This window comes from Populus alba, chromosome 11 (genome assembly GCF_005239225.2).
Source record: "Populus alba chromosome 11, ASM523922v2, whole genome shotgun sequence".
NCBI lineage: Eukaryota > Viridiplantae > Streptophyta > Magnoliopsida > Malpighiales > Salicaceae > Populus > Populus alba.
In genome coordinates this window covers 12,726,628-12,748,614 of record NC_133294.1, presented here as the reverse complement: position 1 = coordinate 12,748,614, position 21,987 = coordinate 12,726,628, and the positions used below count along the sequence as shown (strand labels likewise).

The window sequence follows — 21,987 nt, the reverse complement described above, 5'->3', positions numbered from 1 at the left end:
GGGGGTCCTTGGTCGACATCTTTTTGAAAGAGAAAGCGGTGAAAAAAAGGGAGAAGAAAAATCTTCTTCTTCCCTTACTTTGCGTGTCTAGGGGAAGAAGAAGACTCACGGTACTGTTCAAAATGACACCGTTTTCGGCTTTTTCTTTTTTGCGTTAAAAGTGTATGAAATGACGTCGATTTGGACAAAACACACCTTTTTATTTAAAAGAAAAAGGCGGCAAAAATGTGTTAAAGTCCAAATCAATCTTCAATTTGTAATTTGTTCAATCAAGTCCTAAATTGAAATTTTGATTTAAAAATCAATGCAATTGCATCCCTACCAAAAATCAAACAACGCCCCTAAAGTTGGCCGCCTTTTTCACTTTTTCTCTTGGTTTTTTCTTCAATCTAGTCCTGATCCAGTCAATTTTTAGTGCCTCCATGTATGTGCCTTTTCTAGTTTGGTCCCTGGTTTCGGATTTCTTCAATTAAGTTCCTAATTGGCTATTAAACTTCAATATTTATGCATTTAATCCCCTGGATTTGACCAAATTAACTTTTAAAAATTATAATTTAATCCAAAACTTTAATTTCTTCCAATTAAAGCCCAAATTGACTTCAAAATCCAATTTTCTTTCAGTTAAACTCTTCATAAACTCAATTACACCTTTAATAAAATTTAATTGAGTCCATAAACATCTGATATGAAATTTTCTTCATCAAATAAGGCTCTCACTAATCAATGTTTATATCGTCAAATTTTAATCTTTTGTATTTTTTGAAACCTCCTCAACCAATTTTTGACTATTTTTTGAGCGTTATGATATCCTCTTTTCACTGTTATATTTTTTTTTTATAATATATTTTTTATATTTTTTATTTTTTTGAAGAGAGAAAAAAATGTGAATTGGGGAATAACCCAAAAATGGGTTATGACAATTCGTACAAAGTTTAATAGAGACCAGTTGTTGAAGTTCATTTCTCATCAAAACATCAAACCCCCGCTTTGATTGTTTATTAGTTTATGATTGAATGGCTAACAATCCAAATTATACATCCCATTCCAATTTTTTTTTCTTGAACCTCAAATACTAATCATTCTACAAAATATTCCTATCTATATCAGGCTAACATTTCAACAAATTATTTCTCACTCTCCTTTTTTCTCCTTGACTGAAACCCATAGTCATAGGAAGGAGAAAGTTTTTCTTTTGAATTCTTAACCTAAATACATAACTCATCAATGTTTCTATACCATAAACATATTCCTATCATTAGTGCTTTTAATTAAACAAACAATTAAAAATTTTATATAATTTAAGGTTCTTCACATACCTCACAAAAGTCAGTTCATAATAGATATAAATTAATTAAAAAAAACTAGATTCTCACTAGTAGGATGCAAGAATTTAAAGGTAGAAAGGCAAGGAATTAAATTGTCTCTTCCACTCTTCTTTACCCCTCCAACTCATCACTTGCACAAGGAAGAACACTTGAGATTGTTCAACTTCTTCTGTCAAATCTCTTTTTAGTTTCTTAAAGTACTTATTTATTTTTACTTTCTAAAATGTGTTTAGGCAAGGTTTTCTCACCATTTTTTAGCTCCCTTCTCTCCCTCTTTATACATGCAATCAATCATTGAATAAGGAAAAATAACATAGTATTATTGTTATTGTTGTTGTTGTTATCAGATTTTCATTTTTTCCTCGTATATACAATGCTCCCCTAAGTTTAATGCATTTATAAATTCACCCTACTTTAACCTTCTCCATATTTTGTCTGGTCTTTTTCTTTTAAATAAAATCCAAGCCCTTATATCATTTTAACTTTATTTATTTAAATCCTTTCACAATAATTTATTTACTCTTTCATGACATATATACATATTATAATGTGGTTATATTTAAATTGTGTGGTCTTATACGGTTTTCACATGAAATCAATCATAAGGAAGAGGTTTGGAAAGTATATAATATATTGCAATCTTTTATCTTAAGGTTCTAAAAGTGTTGGTGAGTATTTTAAGGAGATGAAAATAAATATGATTAAAGATACTGTTTCTAAAGATAGAGAAGCCGCAATGTCTAGATTTTTAAATGGTTTAAATCGAGATATTGCTAATATGGTTAAATTATAACATTATTTATAAATTAAAGATATGGTGTATATGGCTATAAAGGTGGAAAAACAGTTTAAAAGAAAAGATAATGCAAGATCATATGGTTATTTAGGATCCTCTTAGGGTTACAAGTTAAATTTTAGGAAAGAGAGTAATGTACAAACAAAGCCAATAACAATATTTAAAGTTGTCAAACCCTCATATGTTAAAAAGAAGGTCGCAATAATAGAGGAAAAGGAAGAATAATGTTCAATTGAAGCATAAATGAAAGATTTAAATGTTTTAGGTGTCAAAGTCTTGGACATTATGCATCAAAGTATCCAAATAAAAAGCTTATGATTTTGAGCGATAATGAAGAAATAGAGTTAGTTAATGATTAATCTAAAATGTGAAAGTATGTCAACACTTGAAGATGCTAGTAATGTTGAATATGTTGTTAATGGTTAATCCTGGCTATAAAGATATCCTTGAATGTTCAAGTTAGTGAAGAAAGATGTTGAGCAACTAAGAGAGAATATCTTTTATATTAATATGCCACATAAAAAAATAAGGTATGTAATATGATTATGGATGATGGTAGTTGTAGTAATGTTGGAAGCACAACTTTGGTTACAAATTTGAATATAAGCACTACTAATCATGTTATACATATAAGTTTCAATAGTTGAATGAATGTGGAAAAAGTTAGGGTGACTACACATGTTTTTAATCTCATTCTTAGTAGGGAGTTATAAGGATAATGTTTTATGTGAAGTTCGTTGTTCCTATATATGTTGCACACCTATTTTGTTGGGGAGACTTTGGTAATTTGATAGTAAAGCCAAGCATAATGATTTTAAAAATATATATACACTAGAAAAAGGATGGGAAAAACATATATGCTTATACGGTTACACCTTTATTACCTAAAAAACTGTATAAAGATCATTTTGAAGTTGAAGAAAGTTGAAAGAAGCCGAACATATCTTGTTACAAAATAAATAATGAGGATGTGAGGCTAAGTGAAAATAAGTTGAGCCATAAGTGTGAAACACCAAAGAGTAAAGTTTCATTCATTAAAGACAAAATTTGAAGGCTTTGGCTAAAAACAAAAGGAAGACTGAGTGTAAAAGAGAAGAAAAAAAAGGGTGAGAAAAGAAGAACATGTGTTAGAAAAGTGGGGAAACATATTTTTTTTATGCAAAACCAAGTGATTTTACACATGTTTTATTTTTCTGATAGGCCTATGATTTTACTCTTTTATAAGAAGACATACTTTAACACTAACGAACTTCATTCCTATGTTCATAATGTTTGTGCTTTTTTTGTTACAAGAATTTTAAAGATGTATTTCCTAATGAAATTTCAAGTGGATTGCCACCTACAAGAGGAATAGAACATCATATTTATCTAATATGGGATTTGGCTATTCCTAATAGACTAGCCTATAGAAGTAATCTTGAGGAAACAAAGGAGCTTCAAAGGCAAACAAAAAAGTTAATATTGAAGGGATATATTTGCGAGAGCATGAGTTCATATGAGTTATTCCTATATTTTTTAGTACATAAAAAAGATGATGTTTGGAGAATGTGTGTGTATTATAGAACAATCAATAACATAACGATAAATTATAGACATCTTATCCCTAGATTAGATGACATGCTTGATGAATTGCATGAATCTTGTTTGTTCTCCAAAATTTATCTTAAAAGTGGATATCATCATATTAGAATGAAAGAAGGTAATGAATGGAAAACTAGTTTTAAAACTAAATATGATTTGTATGAGTGATTAGTCATGCCTTTTGGACTTACAAATACGCCTAATACTTTTTATGAGATTGATGAATCATATATTGCATGCATTCATTAGAAGGTTCATAGTTTTTTTTTTTGATGATATATTGATTTACAATGAAGAATTAGATGAGTATATAGATCATTTAACACGGGTACATGATGTGCTTAGAAATAAAATTTGTATGTTAATCTAAAAAAAAGTGACTTTTGCATATAAAAGATTAATTTTTCTGAATATATTGTTAATGCAAAAGGTATTAAGATGGATGAGCCTAAGTTTAAGGCTATAAAAGAGCGGGTTAACCCTAAGATAGTAAGTAAGGTAATAAATTTTCATAGATTGACTAGTTTTATAGAAGATTTGTAAGAGATTTTAGTATAAATAATTGCTCCATTAACTGAGATTGTAAAGAATACAATAAGTTTTAAATGTGAAATTGAACAAGAGAAAGTTTTTTAATTTGTTAAAATATAAGCTTATTCTGGCTCCATTACTTGTTTTTGCCTAACTTTATAAAAAACTTTTGAGATTGAATGTGATGTTTCAGGTATAGGTAATTGAAAAGGTTTTAAAAAATATATCATCAAGTTATAGACTTGTATCAATTATATTTAAAAACAATATAACTTTTTTGTGCGTTTAATATCTATATGCTTCATAAGAGAATGTTAAATGGGGTTCCTAGTCAATTTAATAGCTTTAATGTTGTCACACAATCATACAAGATAAGAATGTGATGGCAAAAAATAAATCAAAATATTATAAAGTTTATTTTCATCAAAATTACTTGTGCACAACATGAACCAACAAAAATATTCTAGGCTTTTGTAGTAGAAATGGATACCAAACCTTGTATATTGTTGTTGAAGTTCATTTCTCATCAAAACATCAAACCCCCCGCTTTGATTGTTTATTAGTTATGATTGAATGGCTAACAATCCAAATTATACATCCCATTCCAATTTTTTTTCTTGAACCTCAAATACTAATCATTCTACAAAATATTCCTATCTATATCAGGCTAACATTTCAACAAATTATTTTCTCACTCTCCTTTTTCTCCTTGACTGAAACCCATAGTCATAGGAAGGAGAAAGTTTTTCTTTTGAATTCTTAACCTAAATACATAACTCATCAATGTTTTCTATACCATAAACATATTCCTATCATTAGTGCTTTTAATTAAACAAACAATTAAAAATTTTATATAATTTAAGGTTCTTCACATACCTCATAAAAAGTCAGTTCATAAATAGATATAAATTAATTAAAAAAACTAGATTCTCACTAGTAGGGATGCAAGAATTTAAAAGGTAGAAAGGCAAGGAATTAAATTGTCTCTTCCACTCTTCTTTACCCCTCCAACTCATCACTTGCACAAGGAAGAACACTTGAGATTGTTCAACTTTTCTTCTGTCAAATCTCTTTTTAGTTTCTTAAAGTACTTATTTATTTTTACTTTCTAAAATGTGTTTAGGCAAGGTTTTCTCACCATTTTTTAGCTCCCTTCTCTCCCTCTTTATACATGCAAATCAATCATTGAATAAGGAAAAATAACATAGTATTATTGTTATTGTGTTGTTGTTGTTATCAGATTTTTTCATTTTTTCCCTCGTATATACAATGCTCCCCTAAGTTTAATGCATTTATAAATTCACCCCTACTTAACCTTCTCCATATTTTGTCTGGTCTTTTCTTTTAAATAAAATCCAAGCCCTTATATCATTTTAACTTTATTTATTTAAATCCTTTCACAATAAATTTATTTACTCTTTCATGACATATATACATATTATGAATGTGGTTATATTTAAATTGTGGTCTTATACCGGGTTTTCACATGAAATCAATCATAAGGAAGAGGTTTGGAAAGTATATAATATACTTTGCAATCTTTATCTTAAGGTTCTAAAAGTGTTGGTGAGTATTTTAAGGAGATGAAAATAAATATGATTAAAGATACTGTTTCTAAAGATAGAGAAGCCGCAATGTCTAGATTTTTAAATGGTTTAAATCGAGATATTGCTAATATGGTTAAATTATAACATTATTTATAAATTAAAGATATGGTGTATATGGCTATAAAAGGTGGAAAAACAGTTTAAAAGAAAAGATAATGCAAGATCATAATGGTTATTTAGGATCCTCTTAGGGTTACAAGTTAAATTTTTAGGAAAGAGAGTAATGTACAAAACAAAGCCAATAACAATATTTAAAGTTGTCAAACCCTCATATGTTAAAAAGAAGGTCGCAATAATAGAGGAAAAGGAAGAAATAATGTTCAATTGAAGCATAAATGAAAGATTTAATGTTTTTAGGTGTCAAAGTCTTGGACATTATGCATCAAAGTATCCAAATAAAAAGCTTATGATTTTGAGCGATAATGAAGAAATAGAGTTAGTTAATGATTAATCTAAATGTGAAAGTATGTCAACACTTGAAGATGCTAGTAAATGTTGAATATGTTTGTTAATGGTTAATCTGGCTATAAAGATATCCTTGAATGTTCAAGTTAGTGAAGAAGATGTTTGAGCAACTAAGAGAGAATATCTTTTATATTATATGCCACATAAAAAATAAGGTATGTAATATGATTATGGATGATGGTAGTTTGTAGTAATGTTGGAAGCAACAACTTTGGTTACAAATTTGAATATAAGCAACTACTATCATGTTATACCATATAAGTTTCAATAGTTGAATGAATGTGGAAAAGTTAGGGTGACTACACATGTTTTAATCTCATTCTTAGTAGGGAGTTATAAGGATAATGTTTTATGTGAAGTTCGTTGTTTCCTATATATGTTGCACACCTATTTGTTGGGGAGACTTTGGTAATTTGATAGTAAAGCCAAGCATAATGATTTTAAAATATATATACACTAGAAAAGGATGGGAAAACATATATGCTTATACGGTTACACCTTTATTACCTAAAAAACTGTATAAAGATCATTTGAAGTTGAAGAAAGTTGAAGAAGCCCGAACATATCTTGTTACAAATAATAATGAGGATGTGAGGCTAAGTGAAAATAAGTTGAGCCATAAGTGTGAAACACCAAAGAGTAAAGTTTCATTCATTAAAGACAAATTTGAAGGCTTTGGCTAAAAACAAAAGGAAGACTGAGTGTAAAGAGAAGAAAAAAAGGGTGAGAAAAGAAGAACATGTGTTAGAAAAGTGGGGAAACATATTTTTTATGCAAAACCAAGTGATTTTACACATGTTTATTTTTCTGATAGGCCTATGATTTTACTCTTTTATAAGAAGACATACTTTAACACTAACGAACTTCATTCCTATGTTCATAATGTTTGTGCTTTTTTTGTTACAAGAATTTAAAGATGTATTTCCTAATGAAATTTCAAGTGGATTGCCACCTACAAGAGGAATAGAACATCATATTTATCTAATATGGGATTTGGCTATTCCTAATAGACTAGCCTATAGAAGTAATCTTGAGGAAACAAAGGAGCTTCAAAGGCAAACAAAAAAGTTAATATTGAAGGGATATATTTGCGAGAGCATGAGTTCATGAGTTATTCCTATATTTTTAGTACATAAAAAAGATGATGTTTGGAGAATGTGTGTGTATTATAGAACAATCAATAACATAACGATAAATTATAGACATCTTATCCTAGATTAGATGACATGCTTGATGAATTGCATGAATCTTGTTTGTTCTCCAAAATTTATCTTAAAAGTGGATATCATCATATTAGAATGAAAGAAGGTAATGAATGGAAAACTAGTTTTAAAACTAAATATGATTTGTATGAGTGATTAGTCATGCCTTTTGGACTTACAAATACGCCTAATACTTTTATGAGATTGATGAATCATATATTGCATGCATTCATTAGAAGGTTCATAGTTTTTTTTTTTTGATGATATATTGATTTACAATGAAGAATTAGATGAGTATATAGATCATTTAACACGGGTACATGATGTGCTTAGAAATAAAAAATTTGTATGTTAATCTAAAAAAAAGTGACTTTTGCATATAAAAGATTAATTTTTCTGAATATATTGTTAATGCAAAAGGTATTAAGATGGATGAGCCTAAGTTTAAGGCTATAAAAGAGCGGGTTACACCTAAGATAGTAAGTAAGGTAATAATTTTCATAGATTGACTAGTTTTATAGAAGATTTGTAAGAGATTTTTTAGTATAATAATTGCTCCATTAACTGAGATTGTAAAGAATACAATAAGTTTTAAATGTGAAATTGAACAAGAGAAAGTTTTTAATTTGTTAAAATATAAGCTTATTCTGGCTCCATTACTTGTTTTGCCTAACTTTATAAAAACTTTTGAGATTGAATGTGATGTTTCAGGTATAGGTATTGAAAAGGTTTTAAAAAATATATCATCAAGTTATAGACTTGTATCATTATATTTAAAAAACAATATAACTTTTTTTGTGCGTTTAATATCTATATGCTTTCATAAGAGAATGTTAAATGGGGTTCCTAGTCAATTTAATAGCTTTAATGTTGTCACACAATCATACAAGATAAGAATGTGATGCAAAAATAAATCAAAATATTATAAAGTTTATTTCATTAAAATTACTTGTGCACAACATGAACCAACAAAAATATTCTAGGCTTTTGTAGTAGAAATGGATACCAAACCTTGTATATTGTTGTTGAAGTTCATTTCTCATCAAAACATCAAACCCCCCGCTTTGATTGTTTATTAGTTATGATTGAATGGCTAACAATCCAAATTATACATCCCATTCCAATTTTTTTTTCTTGAACCTCAAATACTAATCATTCTACAAAATATTCCTATCTATATCAGGCTAACATTTCAACAAATTATTTCTCACTCTCCTTTTTCTCCTTGACTGAAACCCATAGTCATAGGAAGGAGAAAGTTTTCTTTTGAATTCTTAACCTAAATACATAACTCATCAATGTTTCTATACCATAAACATATTCCTATCATTAGTGCTTTTAATTAAACAAACAATTAAAATTTTATATAATTTAAGGTTCTTCACATACCTCATAAAAGTCAGTTCATAATAGATATAAATTAATTAAAAAAACTAGATTCTCACTAGTAGGATGCAAGAATTTAAAGGTAGAAAGGCAAGGAATTAAATTGTCTCTTCCACTCTTCTTTACCCCTCCAACTCATCACTTGCACAAGGAAGAACACTTGAGATTGTTCAACTTCTTCTGTCAAATCTCTTTTTAGTTTCTTAAAGTACTTATTTATTTTTACTTTCTAAAATGTGTTTAGGCAAGGTTTTCTCACCATTTTTTAGCTCCCTTCTCTCCCTCTTTATACATGCAATCAATCATTGAATAAGGAAAAATAACATAGTATTATTGTTATTGTTGTTGTTGTTATCAGATTTTCATTTTTTCCTCGTATATACAATGCTCCCCTAAGTTTAATGCATTTATAAATTCACCCCTACTTAACCTTCTCCATATTTTGTCTGGTCTTTTCTTTTAAATAAAATCCAAGCCCTTATATCATTTTAACTTTATTTATTTAAATCCTTTCACAATAATTTATTTACTCTTTCATGACATATATACATATTATAATGTGGTTATATTTAAATTGTGGTCTTATACCGGTTTTCACATGAAATCAATCATAAGGAAGAGGTTTGGAAAGTATATAATATATTGCAATCTTTATCTTAAGGTTCTAAAAGTGTTGGTGAGTATTTTAAGGAGATGAAAATAAATATGATTAAAGATACTGTTTCTAAAGATAGAGAAGCCGCAATGTCTAGATTTTTAAATGGTTTAAATCGAGATATTGCTAATATGGTTAAATTATAACATTATTTATAAATTAAAGATATGGTGTATATGGCTATAAAGGTGGAAAAACAGTTTAAAAGAAAAGATAATGCAAGATCATATGGTTATTTAGGATCCTCTTAGGGTTACAAGTTAAATTTTAGGAAAGAGAGTAATGTACAAACAAAGCCAATAACAATATTTAAAGTTGTCAAACCCTCATATGTTAAAAAGAAGGTCGCAATAATAGAGGAAAAGGAAGAAATAATGTTCAATTGAAGCATAAATGAAAGATTTAATGTTTTAGGTGTCAAAGTCTTGGACATTATGCATCAAAGTATCCAAATAAAAAGCTTATGATTTTGAGCGATAATGAAGAAATAGAGTTAGTTAGTGATTAATCTAAATGTGAAAGTATGTCAACACTTGAAGATGCTAGTAATGTTGAATATGTTGTTAATGGTTAATCCTGGCTATAAAGATATCCTTGAATGTTCAAGTTAGTGAAGAAGATGTTGAGCAACTAAGAGAGAATATCTTTTATATTATATGCCACATAAAAAATAAGGTATGTAATATGATTATGGATGATGGTAGTTGTAGTAATGTTGGAAGCACAACTTTGGTTACAAATTTGAATATAAGCACTACTAATCATGTTATACCATATAAGTTTCAATAGTTGAATGAATGTGGAAAAGTTAGGGTGACTACACATGTTTTAATCTCATTCTTAGTAGGGAGTTATAAGGATAATGTTTTATGTGAAGTTCGTTGTTCCTATATATGTTGCACACCTATTTGTTGGGGAGACTTTGGTAATTTGATAGTAAAGCCAAGCATAATGATTTTAAAAATATATATACACTAGAAAAGGATGGGAAAACATATATGCTTATACGGTTACACCTTTATTACCTAAAAAACTGTATAAAGATCATTTGAAGTTGAAGAAAGTTGAAGAAGCCGAACATATCTTGTTACAAAATAATAATGAGGATGTGAGGCTAAGTGAAAATAAGTTGAGCCATAAGTGTGAAACACCAAAGAGTAAAGTTTCATTCATTAAAGACAAATTTGAAGGCTTTGGCTAAAAACAAAAGGAAGACTGAGTGTAAAGAGAAGAAAAAAAGGGTGAGAAAAGAAGAACATGTGTTAGAAAAGTGGGGAAACATATTTTTTATGCAAAACCAAGTGATTTTACACATGTTTATTTTTCTGATAGGCCTATGATTTTACTCTTTTATAAGAAGACATACTTTAACACTAACGAACTTCATTCCTATGTTCATAATGTTTGTGCTTTTTTTGTTACAAGAATTTAAAGATGTATTTCCTAATGAAATTTCAAGTGGATTGCCACCTACAAGAGGAATAGAACATCATATTTATCTAATATGGGATTTGGCTATTCCTAATAGACTAGCCTATAGAAGTAATCTTGAGGAAACAAAGGAGCTTCAAAGGCAAACAAAAAAGTTAATATTGAAGGGATATATTTGCGAGAGCATGAGTTCATGAGTTATTCCTATATTTTTAGTACATAAAAAAGATGATGTTTGGAGAATGTGTGTGTATTATAGAACAATCAATAACATAACGATAAATTATAGACATCTTATCCCTAGATTAGATGACATGCTTGATGAATTGCATGAATCTTGTTTGTTCTCCAAAATTTATCTTAAAAGTGGATATCATCATATTAGAATGAAAGAAGGTAATGAATGGAAAACTAGTTTTAAAACTAAATATGATTTGTATGAGTGATTAGTCATGCCTTTTGGACTTACAAATACGCCTAATACTTTTATGAGATTGATGAATCATATATTGCATGCATTCATTAGAAGGTTCATAGTTTTTTTTTTGATGATATATTGATTTACAATGAAGAATTAGATGAGTATATAGATCATTTAACACGGGTACATGATGTGCTTAGAAATAAAAATTTGTATGTTAATCTAAAAAAAAGTGACTTTTGCATATAAAAGATTAATTTTCTGAATATATTGTTAATGCAAAAGGTATTAAGATGGATGAGCCTAAGTTTAAGGCTATAAAAGAGCGGGTTACACCTAAGATAGTAAGTAAGGTAATAAATTTTCATAGATTGACTAGTTTTATAGAAGATTTGTAAGAGATTTTAGTATAATAATTGCTCCATTAACTGAGATTGTAAAGAATACAATAAGTTTTAAATGTGAAATTGAACAAGAGAAAGTTTTTAATTTGTTAAAATATAAGCTTATTCTGGCTCCATTACTTGTTTTGCCTAACTTTATAAAAACTTTTGAGATTGAATGTGATGTTTCAGGTATAGGTATTGAAAAGGTTTTAAAAATATATCATCAAGTTATAGACTTGTATCATTATATTTAAAAACAATATAACTTTTTTGTGCGTTTAATATCTATATGCTTCATAAGAGAATGTTAAATGGGGTTCCTAGTCAATTTAATAGCTTTAATGTTGTCACACAATCATACAAGATAAGAATGTGATGCAAAAATAAATCAAAATATTATAAAGTTTATTTCATCAAAATTACTTGTGCACAACATGAACCAACAAAAATATTCTAGGCTTTTGTAGTAGAAATGGATACCAAACCTTGTATATTGTTAGACTATAAATAAATGATTAATCATGAAATTGACTTATATCACCAATCGATTATGCAATTGGTAAAGTTAGCATCAGGATAACTAATAAAATACACTTTGCGGTATGTAAACAAGACTCTTTATTGTATGCTTAATAACAACCACATAAACATGCATCGAACATAATATCAAGTCTATTAGTAGTTAAATAATATAAACTACCAATCATACCTCTACATAGACAAATATTAACATTCTTACAACTTTCATCTTTGTTGAGCTTTATTGAAGTAAACATTGGTGCAGTACATAATTATGGATCATCTAGACCAAATCTTTTGAATAGCTTTTTTGTGTATTTGGCTTGATTCAAAAAAATTTCTTCTTTTGTTTGCTTAATTTGAAGTCCAAGAAAGAAATGAAGTTCTATCATCATACTCAAATTTAAATTTTTTGCGCATACACTTTTTAAATGTTCACATAAAAACTCATTAGTAACATCAAATAAAATATCATCTACATATATTTGCATAATTATAATATCATCACCAACCTAACAATGAGTGTACAAGCCTCACCACATAATCTACATATGTTTCATATAAATTGATAAAAATAAGATTTTTTCTTGGAAAAAAAATGGAATATAGTTACTCACTGCTTATATTTATTTTGTTTTCTAAAATAAGGCTACATCCATTATTTGTATAATGTATGTTCAAAGCCTCTACATTATCATTTCTATCAATTGATCACTTATATTTTTATTTTAATTAATTCAGTACAATTACCAAAATTGCAAAGAACTTCTAAATTAGCAATGTGGGAATTGGTGGAGGCGAATGTGGGGACATTTTGACGAGATGATGAAGAGAAAGGATGGGGGCAGCAAAGTACAATGGACCATGAAGTTTTTATATTGGGCTTCAAGACCCAGAAAAGGCCCAAAAGATATGGTTAGATTAAACGCTGGCGAGTAAGCAAAAAACCAAAGGCCGAAAACAGTCATCAATATTTCCATCTCCATCCGCATCTGCATCACTGTAGGAAGCAGGAAATGGAGGAGGAATCCATCAGAGAAGCTTCAAAAGAGGTCAGTAGAGAGTTCAAAACCCTAATTGATGAACGAGATCTGGATTCCCTCAAGCAATTGCAGCTTCTCATGTAATTTTCTCTCATTGTAGATTTGTTTAGAGTTTTTTTCTTATTTATATATTTAATGTCTTTGGGCTTATCACTATAAAAAAAAAAACCTTGACAGATTGGGAAGGTTGCAGGACAGCAACGCAGTGCTGTCTCATTTTAATGAAAATTCAGAGAATTGTTTCGCAGAGGTTTCTGCTGATTTTTCAAGAAACACGCGTCTCTTAAAATCTATGAAGTCTGATCTTGATTACATCTTTCAAAAGCTAAGGTATTCTTTCCATTCCATTCTCATTATAGATAAACTGAATTAAGTGGTCTGGAATCTAATCCTTCTCCTTTGCAGGAACATGAAAGCCAAAATTTTGGCAACTTATCCAGATGCTTTTCCAGATGGATCCGCAAAAGAAGTGCTTGACCGGAGACCAGACCTTGAAATGCCTTGATAACCTTACTGTATGCTTTCATATCCTTGTCCATACTCCTCATTGTAGACTGAAAATTGCCCCTGCTAATGTGCCATCCATTATAAGATATTTGGGATTTTTCGTATGCCATGTATGAGAAGTTTTTCTTAATTATTAGCTGTGTTTGTACAGAAACGATAAGGAAAATGAAAAGGGCAAGGACGAACATGTTATTTTTTTGTAGATCCCTTTTCTTCCTGGCCGAAAATACTCAAATGGAATAATCAGGTTGCGTAAGCATAGTATTTCCATTATTTTTGTTGTTGTTGTTTTATAAATAACTCTATGCAGCCAGTATGGCAGTGTTTGCTTCCTCTCTTTTTTGTTTCTTTTCCACCATAAGATTCTCTCCCACTTCAACTGAAATGGGCTCTATTCACTATGCTATTTTGTTTCTTAATTCCCTCCAGTTGAACTTACTGTAAAAAGCCTCTAGTTCTATCAACGTGGGAGATGATGAATTATTTCTTAGAGCATGATGAGTTTGGGCTGCTTGGTTTGGTTTCTTCTTCTGATTCATGCTATATTAACAAATGAAAATCAGAAAATACGTACCAGATTGGCTTACAGATCCTTTTATGGACATTTTTAGTGTGACTGACAAAAGATTAGAAGTGCTAGAGACGAAACTGGCCGTATAATTCTGAGCCTGGATAGGGAATGGGTTTACATGGAAGGAATCCGGTGCGCACTCTTCCACAGGTGAATGCATTATATACCTAAATAGATGGAAGGGGTGTGCTTACTCATTGTGGAGCAATTGTTAAAGGCAAATTGGGAATTGGGAATTGGAATTGATAATAATTGTATAATGTGTGATTTCTGGGAAAAGAAAAAACAATTATACAATTTACCTACTACTATGTTGATTGTGGGAGGAACTATGAATTGCGATTTAAGTTTGTTTGGTGTGTGTTCATATCTTCTAAAATCTGTTTTTAAGGGTTGAATGTAACGAACTTACTCAGAGTAAACTGGTTATTGTGAATGGATATGTATATGTAATGAGTGGAAGATGGAAATATCATTCGTCGGTGAGTGGAGCTCTGAACAGTGATCTCAGTTTGCTTGGTGTCTTCTAAAATCAGTCAGCTTCCCGTAGTTGGCATTTGGCAAGGGAAGTTTAGTTGAATCATGAATGGGATATAAGAGAATGGATTGGGACAATGTTGCTGTCTCCGGCAGACATGGAGTCCATGGGTGTTGGGGAAATAATTGAGCCTTTGTGGGGATAAAGCAACCACAAGCATGAGCTATTATTATTATTATTATTGGGTTAAATGAACGGTACGATAATAGTTGTTTTTTAAAGTGTTTTTTATTTGGAGATGTATAAAAAATAATGTATTTTTATTTTTTAAAATTTATTATGATTAAAAAACATAAAAAAATAATATTTGAAACAAAGATTTTTTTAATTTTCATAAAACAAGAAGTTCCAAACGGTGCCTTTGTTTAAATCTTGCTTTGGAGAACTTTTAAAGAGTAAACTGGTTGTTGTGAATTGACATTCATGTCAATGTGAGGAAGATGGGAATATTTTTCATCAATTATTGTTGATTGCGGGTGAAACTCTGAATTGAATTGTGAATTAAGAGGATATTTGTTTTTGAGGTAGCTAGTGATCATGAGAAACCATAAAAAATAAATCTATACACATAGGAAAAAAAAATCAATCCATGAAAACAAGATCATAATAGCAGGGAATCCATCCACCAGATTTGCCTGTCTTTAATCTTTATTTTTTTTTAATATAGATTATTGTTTGTACTATTTGTTAATTTTGCTATATTAAAAAAAAATATATATTTGTTTTTGTCATTTCATATAGACAACAATTATAATCATAATTCTAACCAAACATATTATAACATATTTTTTTATCAAATCATAATTTTAACTAAACACATTAAAAAATTATTTTTTTCTAATCACAACCATAAAAGTTACCATAATATAATAAAAAAAAATATTTTGACCACTGGTTATGAAAAAGCATTGTTAACATGCAAATTAATGTATAAATTAGTTGTTTTTTTTTAGTAATTTAACATATAACAACTTCAACCACATAACCTACCACAATATAATTTATGGTGTTTCAAAAAAGCATTGTTAACATGCAAATTGATATATATATATATATATATATATATATATATATATATATATATTAATTGTTCTTTTTAATAATTTAAAATGCAACAACTTTAACTATAATTTTAAACAAACATTTATTATTTGTTTTTTTTAAAAAAAATATTTTCAACTATAATTTTAATCAAAGATCTATTTAAATTAACATACCACAATGAAAATTACTTTTAAAAAATTAATTTCTTTCAAACTACAACTACAAAAACAAACACCGTTTGCTCGGTGAGTGGCATGCTTTGTCTTCTAAAATCAGTCTTTTATGTGTTAACGAGAGACTTGCCTGAGGTCGTAGTGTTTAAGTGACCGCCATGGATTTTACGGAGCTGGCAGAAATATTTGGGTCTTTATGCCTCAAGCATGATTTTTTATTCATTTTTTTAATGATTATTTTTCCTCTGTTGACAGGTATTCCGGGCATCTATATAGCTAGTCATCATTTTTATATCACTCCACATCCAAAATTGAAATATAATATGGCCATGAATATGCAAATGCTTGATGCATGGACATTTCCCTCGACAATAGGTCAGTTGTGAGAGCGATGAGTAAACGAAAGGGAACAAAGGTGCAGCAGAAGCTTCTAGCCCTCCTCTTGTTTGCATACCAGGAGGTCGGAATCTGTGGAACCACCTTCTCAGACATGCCATGAGCGGTGGCGTGTGAAGCCTGGAGGGGTGCGCGGTGGCAACTATATGGTTCAGACTCCACAGAGTTTGCTGTCTGCGGCTGCATAAGGCTGTTTCGAGCTAGCCTTTTAGGGTGAGTTTCATTTCCAGGACTAAGGATCACAATTTAACTCGAATTCAATGATGGATTCCGATATCAATGAAAGAGTTTTTTAGATGTTTATCTTACCTAAAAAAATTAAAATGTAAAAACAATCATTGCTTTGAAGAAAGGTGTTTGCTGTGTCAAAAACAAACAGATAACGGGCATCTCTTTTTGCAAGACGGCACCATTATCCCCTTTAATGTTGGATAAATATTAAAATGTAAAAACAAAAACAGAAAACGGGCAGCAAAATCTATCCATTCTTCGTGTTATTCGCAGCAAAATCTATCATTATCCCCTTTAATGCTTCCTGACAGTACAAGCTTTCTTCTCTTCTTGGATAAATAAATCACAGATTCTATGAGAATGTTTCTTGTCGATGGAATTTCGAGTGTTGTTTTTAAAGAAGAGAAATAAAGAAAGTGAAGAAGGGAGGAGACAGGATATCTCGAAGGCTTGGGCAGCAAATGGTTTTTTATTACCAAACAAGGGCTTTTCAAGATAGCCAGGTGGCAGCAAATAGTTAATTTTAAAGTAAAGAAAAAATATAAGTGAACATGGTTAATTTTTTATTAAGAAAATTTTCTAATGTGATTTGAAAACTTGTTCAGTTTGTTTAATAAACTTAATTGATAATTATATATATTAATAAATAATTTTAAAAAATCATTAATAATAAACAAAGATTGAATAAAAAGCTGAAAAATGAACATAGATAAAGAAATATGATCTTGTACTGTGTTATGCTATTTAATATTTTTATTTAATCATTTATCAATACTTTTTAGAAAATTTTAAAATTAAAATTCAATTAAAATAAAATAACTCCTTTTGTTCTTAACATTTTTATTTTTATTTTTATCTCCAAAAGCTTCAGTACCAACTCTCATTCAAGATCTTGGTAATCTTTTGTATTTTTTTTGGGTTCAAGCTCACTTTACCACTAATAGCCTTTTTTTTTTTTAATACCTTAGAGAAAATATATACAAGACCTCTTTCATCGGGTTACCGAAGCTTAGGGTGAATAAACAAATAAAAAAAAAAACGGATTAAATTGAGAAAACTAGAAAAAAAAACTGAAAAAAACCAAATCGTGAAAAAAAAACCGATTAAAATTTTGAAACAACCGACCGGTTTGGTTTTGGTTTTTTAAGCCTAAAACTGAAAAAACCAAACCAAACCGAAATAGAAAAAAAACCATAAAAAAACCGAGCCAAACCGGTTTGAACCGGTTTTATCCTAAAAAACCAAACCAAAACTGATCGGTTTAAACCGTTTTGGTTCAGTTTCGGTTTTTTTTTAAAAAAATTCAATTTGGTTATATTTTTTTTATAAAAACCAAACCAAACTGTAAATGATCACTCCTACCGAAGCTAATGCCAAGCCTATTTCTACTCCCTTTGCCTATTTAAGTTCTTAGATTGTCTAATGGTTCTCCATTGACCGAGGCTACCTTGTATCACCAAACACTTAGATCCTTACTATATCTCTTCTTGATTCATCTTGATGTTTTCTTTGCTATCAACAAGCTATCTCAATTCACTGCACTTTATATTGGAAATTTGTTTGATATGATTTAAATAAATTATGGATGAATAAAAAATTAATCTCAATAAACCCTTGGTTTTTCTACTCAAATAATCCTTAATTTTTCTACATTCAATTCTTGATTTATGGGGGCAATCAAATATTGATAATGGTGGGAATTAATTTTTCAACATTTTATCTTCCAAAATTCACTATAAAAAAAAGTGAAAGAAGACTCTCACTTTATATTTTAGTGTCTTCTTCTCATTTTAATGTTTGTTTTTCCACTCAAATCTTGTTAAGAGATATTTAAGTTCATTTTTTTTTTGTTCAAATACCTTGTTTAGAAATACATCTAAATTAAGATGGTATTGTTAGAATCTTGAGAGATATATTATAAACATCCTAGTTGCATAAGTGAGAAGCAATAAAGCTTAAAGGACAAAGGACCCATCCTTAACAATAATAAAAGTTCCATTACTTTAAAATGCTTCAGTAAATACCCTTATTTGTTTTAATTTAAACATATATATTCTTTTTACTTTTAGTATGCGGTTAGAACTTTAAATTTATATTAATTGCAAGTTTGATTATATACTTGGTATGCATGCTAGAATTCTTTTTATTATATTTATATTGAAATCTTGTTTGTCACGAGTTATGCTTTTGCATGCTTATAGTTTATATTTTTAAACTCTAGATTTTTTTTTTGGACATCTTTTGTTTAGCATGTCTTTGTAATGATAAACTAAACATCTTTACTCACTAGTCTAATATATTTACAAACTTTGATTTATAGTCTTAACACTTTATTTTTTATTTATATTAGACTTTGTTTAGTTTATCTTGTGAGAAAAAAAATATATTAATAATGAAAATACTAATATAGATTAATTGTGAAAGAGGTTTTTAGCATCTTTAAAATTTATGTTATAATTTAAACTTCCTTTAATTTATTATATTCTCACATATATATTTAATTTTATTTCTATATGCTTTAATTTATAATCATTTGGTTTGTCATCATTTTTTAATTTTAAAAGGTTGTTACATTTCTTTATTTTAAAGTTATAGTTTATCTCCTAAAATTGTTTTTTGTGCATTTTAGGTGTTTTGATGCATTTTATATATTTTATTGGTTTATACTTTTCAATAAGTGAATTATTGATTTGTTTATGATTGTTCATACTATCTTGTTGATTCGATCATGCTTTTTGTTTATCTTAGTAATATTTTCTAAGATTGACATCATAGTTATCTAGTTGATTTTGTTCCCATATACATTATTGTTCACATGTATGAAAAGTTAGTGTGGTGAATAGATATGGTCTATAAAATTATATATAAGAAGATTGAGCTTTAAGTGGGACTTTTCGTAACATTTTCAACCTTTCTTTAGAACTTATTTAGTAAAGAAATTATTCACATGATAATATTTTTATATACAATATAGTTTATAGGTGAAATAATAATAATTGAATAAATTAGAATAAATAAAATAAGACTCAATAAAATAACCCAAGAAAGGGAATGAAAGTTGATTTTATCTCACACAATTTAATTATTTTTTTATTTTTTTTCTTACTGTGGAGCTGAAATATTTATTTATAAATATTATTGGCTATATATATATATATATGTCATGTTTTTTACTCTTTGTACTCAAGATTTGGTTGTGTCAACCAATGTTGCTTTGGCAAATATTATTTCAGTAGTTAAGATTTCACCATTACCTTTTATAAATTCAATGGATTGAACTTTAAGAGGTGGCAACAAAAATTGTTTTTATATTTGACTACCTTGAACTTGGCAAAGTTCTTGACCTCATAAGCTCAAAAGTTATCAAAAAAATAAATCTGACCCTACTACTATACTAGTTGTGGATACATGAAATCATACTGACTTCGTGTGCAAGAACTACATCTTGAATGGGTTAGACAATATATTATATGATGTGTGTAGTTCAACCAAGAGTGTAAAAGCATTATGGAAAATTTTTAAATTTCAAGATGGTTGATTCAAGGACTGTAATGAGCAAAATTCAGGAGTTTCAATTCATCTTGCATGATATATATGCTGAAGCCATGTCCTGAAATGAGTCCTTCCAAGTGACTATAACTATTAAAAAAAAATTCATCATCTTAGAAAGATATCAAGAACTATATTAAGCATAAGAGCATGAGAATTCAAGATTTCATTTTGAGGTTAAGGATGAAAGAGGACAACAAGTTATCCAAAATCAGAATCAACTCCTCTTGTGTTCCAAAAAAAAAAAAATTATGGAACAAGTGGTAAAGTCCCACAACAAAAATCAAAAGAAGTTTAATGGCAAGTGCTTTATTTGCAACAAGACTGAGCATCTAGCCAAAGATTGCAGAAATAAGGATAAGGAAGGTATGAAAAAAAGGTTGTTTAAGCCAATATCACTGAGGTTGATTGCCTCATTAATGAAGTTTAAAAAATAAACTTGTCTTGTGTTATTTTTAAAATCAACCTTATTATCAATCCTAAGCAATAATGAGTTGACACTGGTGCTATAAGACATACATGCACTAAGAAGAGAGTGTTTTTCACTTATAAAGAAGCAAATAGAAAAAAAGTTATACATGAAAAACTTATGAACCTCCAAGGTACTAGGTTTTGGAAAGGTCGTAATGAAGATGACCTCTAGAAAGCTTCTCACCCATAACAATGAATTGCATGTTATTGATAATAGGAAAACTTAGTATCTAGCTTATTGTTGAGCAAAAATGATTTTTAAAATGGTTTTTTTTTTTTGGAATCTTGAAAGGTATATTGCAAACATCTTAATTGTACAAGTGAGTAGCAATAAAGCCTTAAGAATATAGAATTCATCATTGACAACAACAAGAGTTTCATTACTTTAAAGTGCTTTAATAAATAAGTACCCTCTTTTGTTTGAATTTAAACATAGATATTTTTTTACTATCATAATGCATACTAAAACTTTTAATTAACATCAATTGCAATTTTGATTATATACTTAAAATGCAAGCTATAATTCTTTTTATTATATTTATGTTGAAAACATATTTTTCATGAGTTATGCTTTTGCATATGTATAGTTTTAAACATGTATAAACTCTAGATTTTTATTGGACATCTTTTGGTTGGTATACCTTTGTGATGATAAACTAAATATCTTTACAAACTAGTCTAATATCTTTACAAACCTTCAATTACATTTCATTGGTTAGTAGTTAAACAATAACTTTGTTATTTTGTTGAGATTCTTGAATATGATATAATGGTTTTGCAAGCACTCTCCTCAAGCACTTTATGTATTTATAGATGTTAACTGGGTAGGTGATACTGATGATCAAAATTTAACCTTTACCTGTGTCATATTTGTTCATGTTTCTTAAAGTTCTAAAAAGAAGGAGATCATCTTTTACTCTTCCATCAAAACAGAATATCAGGTTATTGCTTCTACTATGATTGGGGTTAATTGGGTAATGATTTTTATTCAAAAGTTATATTTATGTATCTCTCTTACTCTGGTCATCTATTATAACAATGTGAGGGCTACACATGTTTGTGCAAACCTAGTCTTTCATTTGTGCATGAAACATCGATTTCCACTTTGTTCAGGATCAAGTTACTACAAGTTGCTTATGTGTTTCTTGTGTTTAGACTT

The 21,987-nt window shown here is 28.9% G+C and overlaps 1 protein-coding gene across 1 annotated transcript; it reads left to right on the top strand.

Annotated features, from left to right (window-relative positions):
• The first annotated feature begins 13,243 nt into the window (after window positions 1-13,243).
• On the top strand, window positions 13,244-14,188 carry LOC118035059 (kxDL motif-containing protein LO9-177). Its single transcript, XM_035040544.2, has 3 exons — window positions 13,244-13,428; window positions 13,526-13,678; window positions 13,754-14,188. Exons 1-3 carry the CDS (start codon window positions 13,322-13,324, stop codon window positions 13,851-13,853), a joined length of 360 nt encoding a protein of 119 aa, XP_034896435.1. The 5' UTR covers window positions 13,244-13,321; the 3' UTR covers window positions 13,854-14,188.
• The last annotated feature ends 7,799 nt before the right edge of the window (window positions 14,189-21,987 follow it).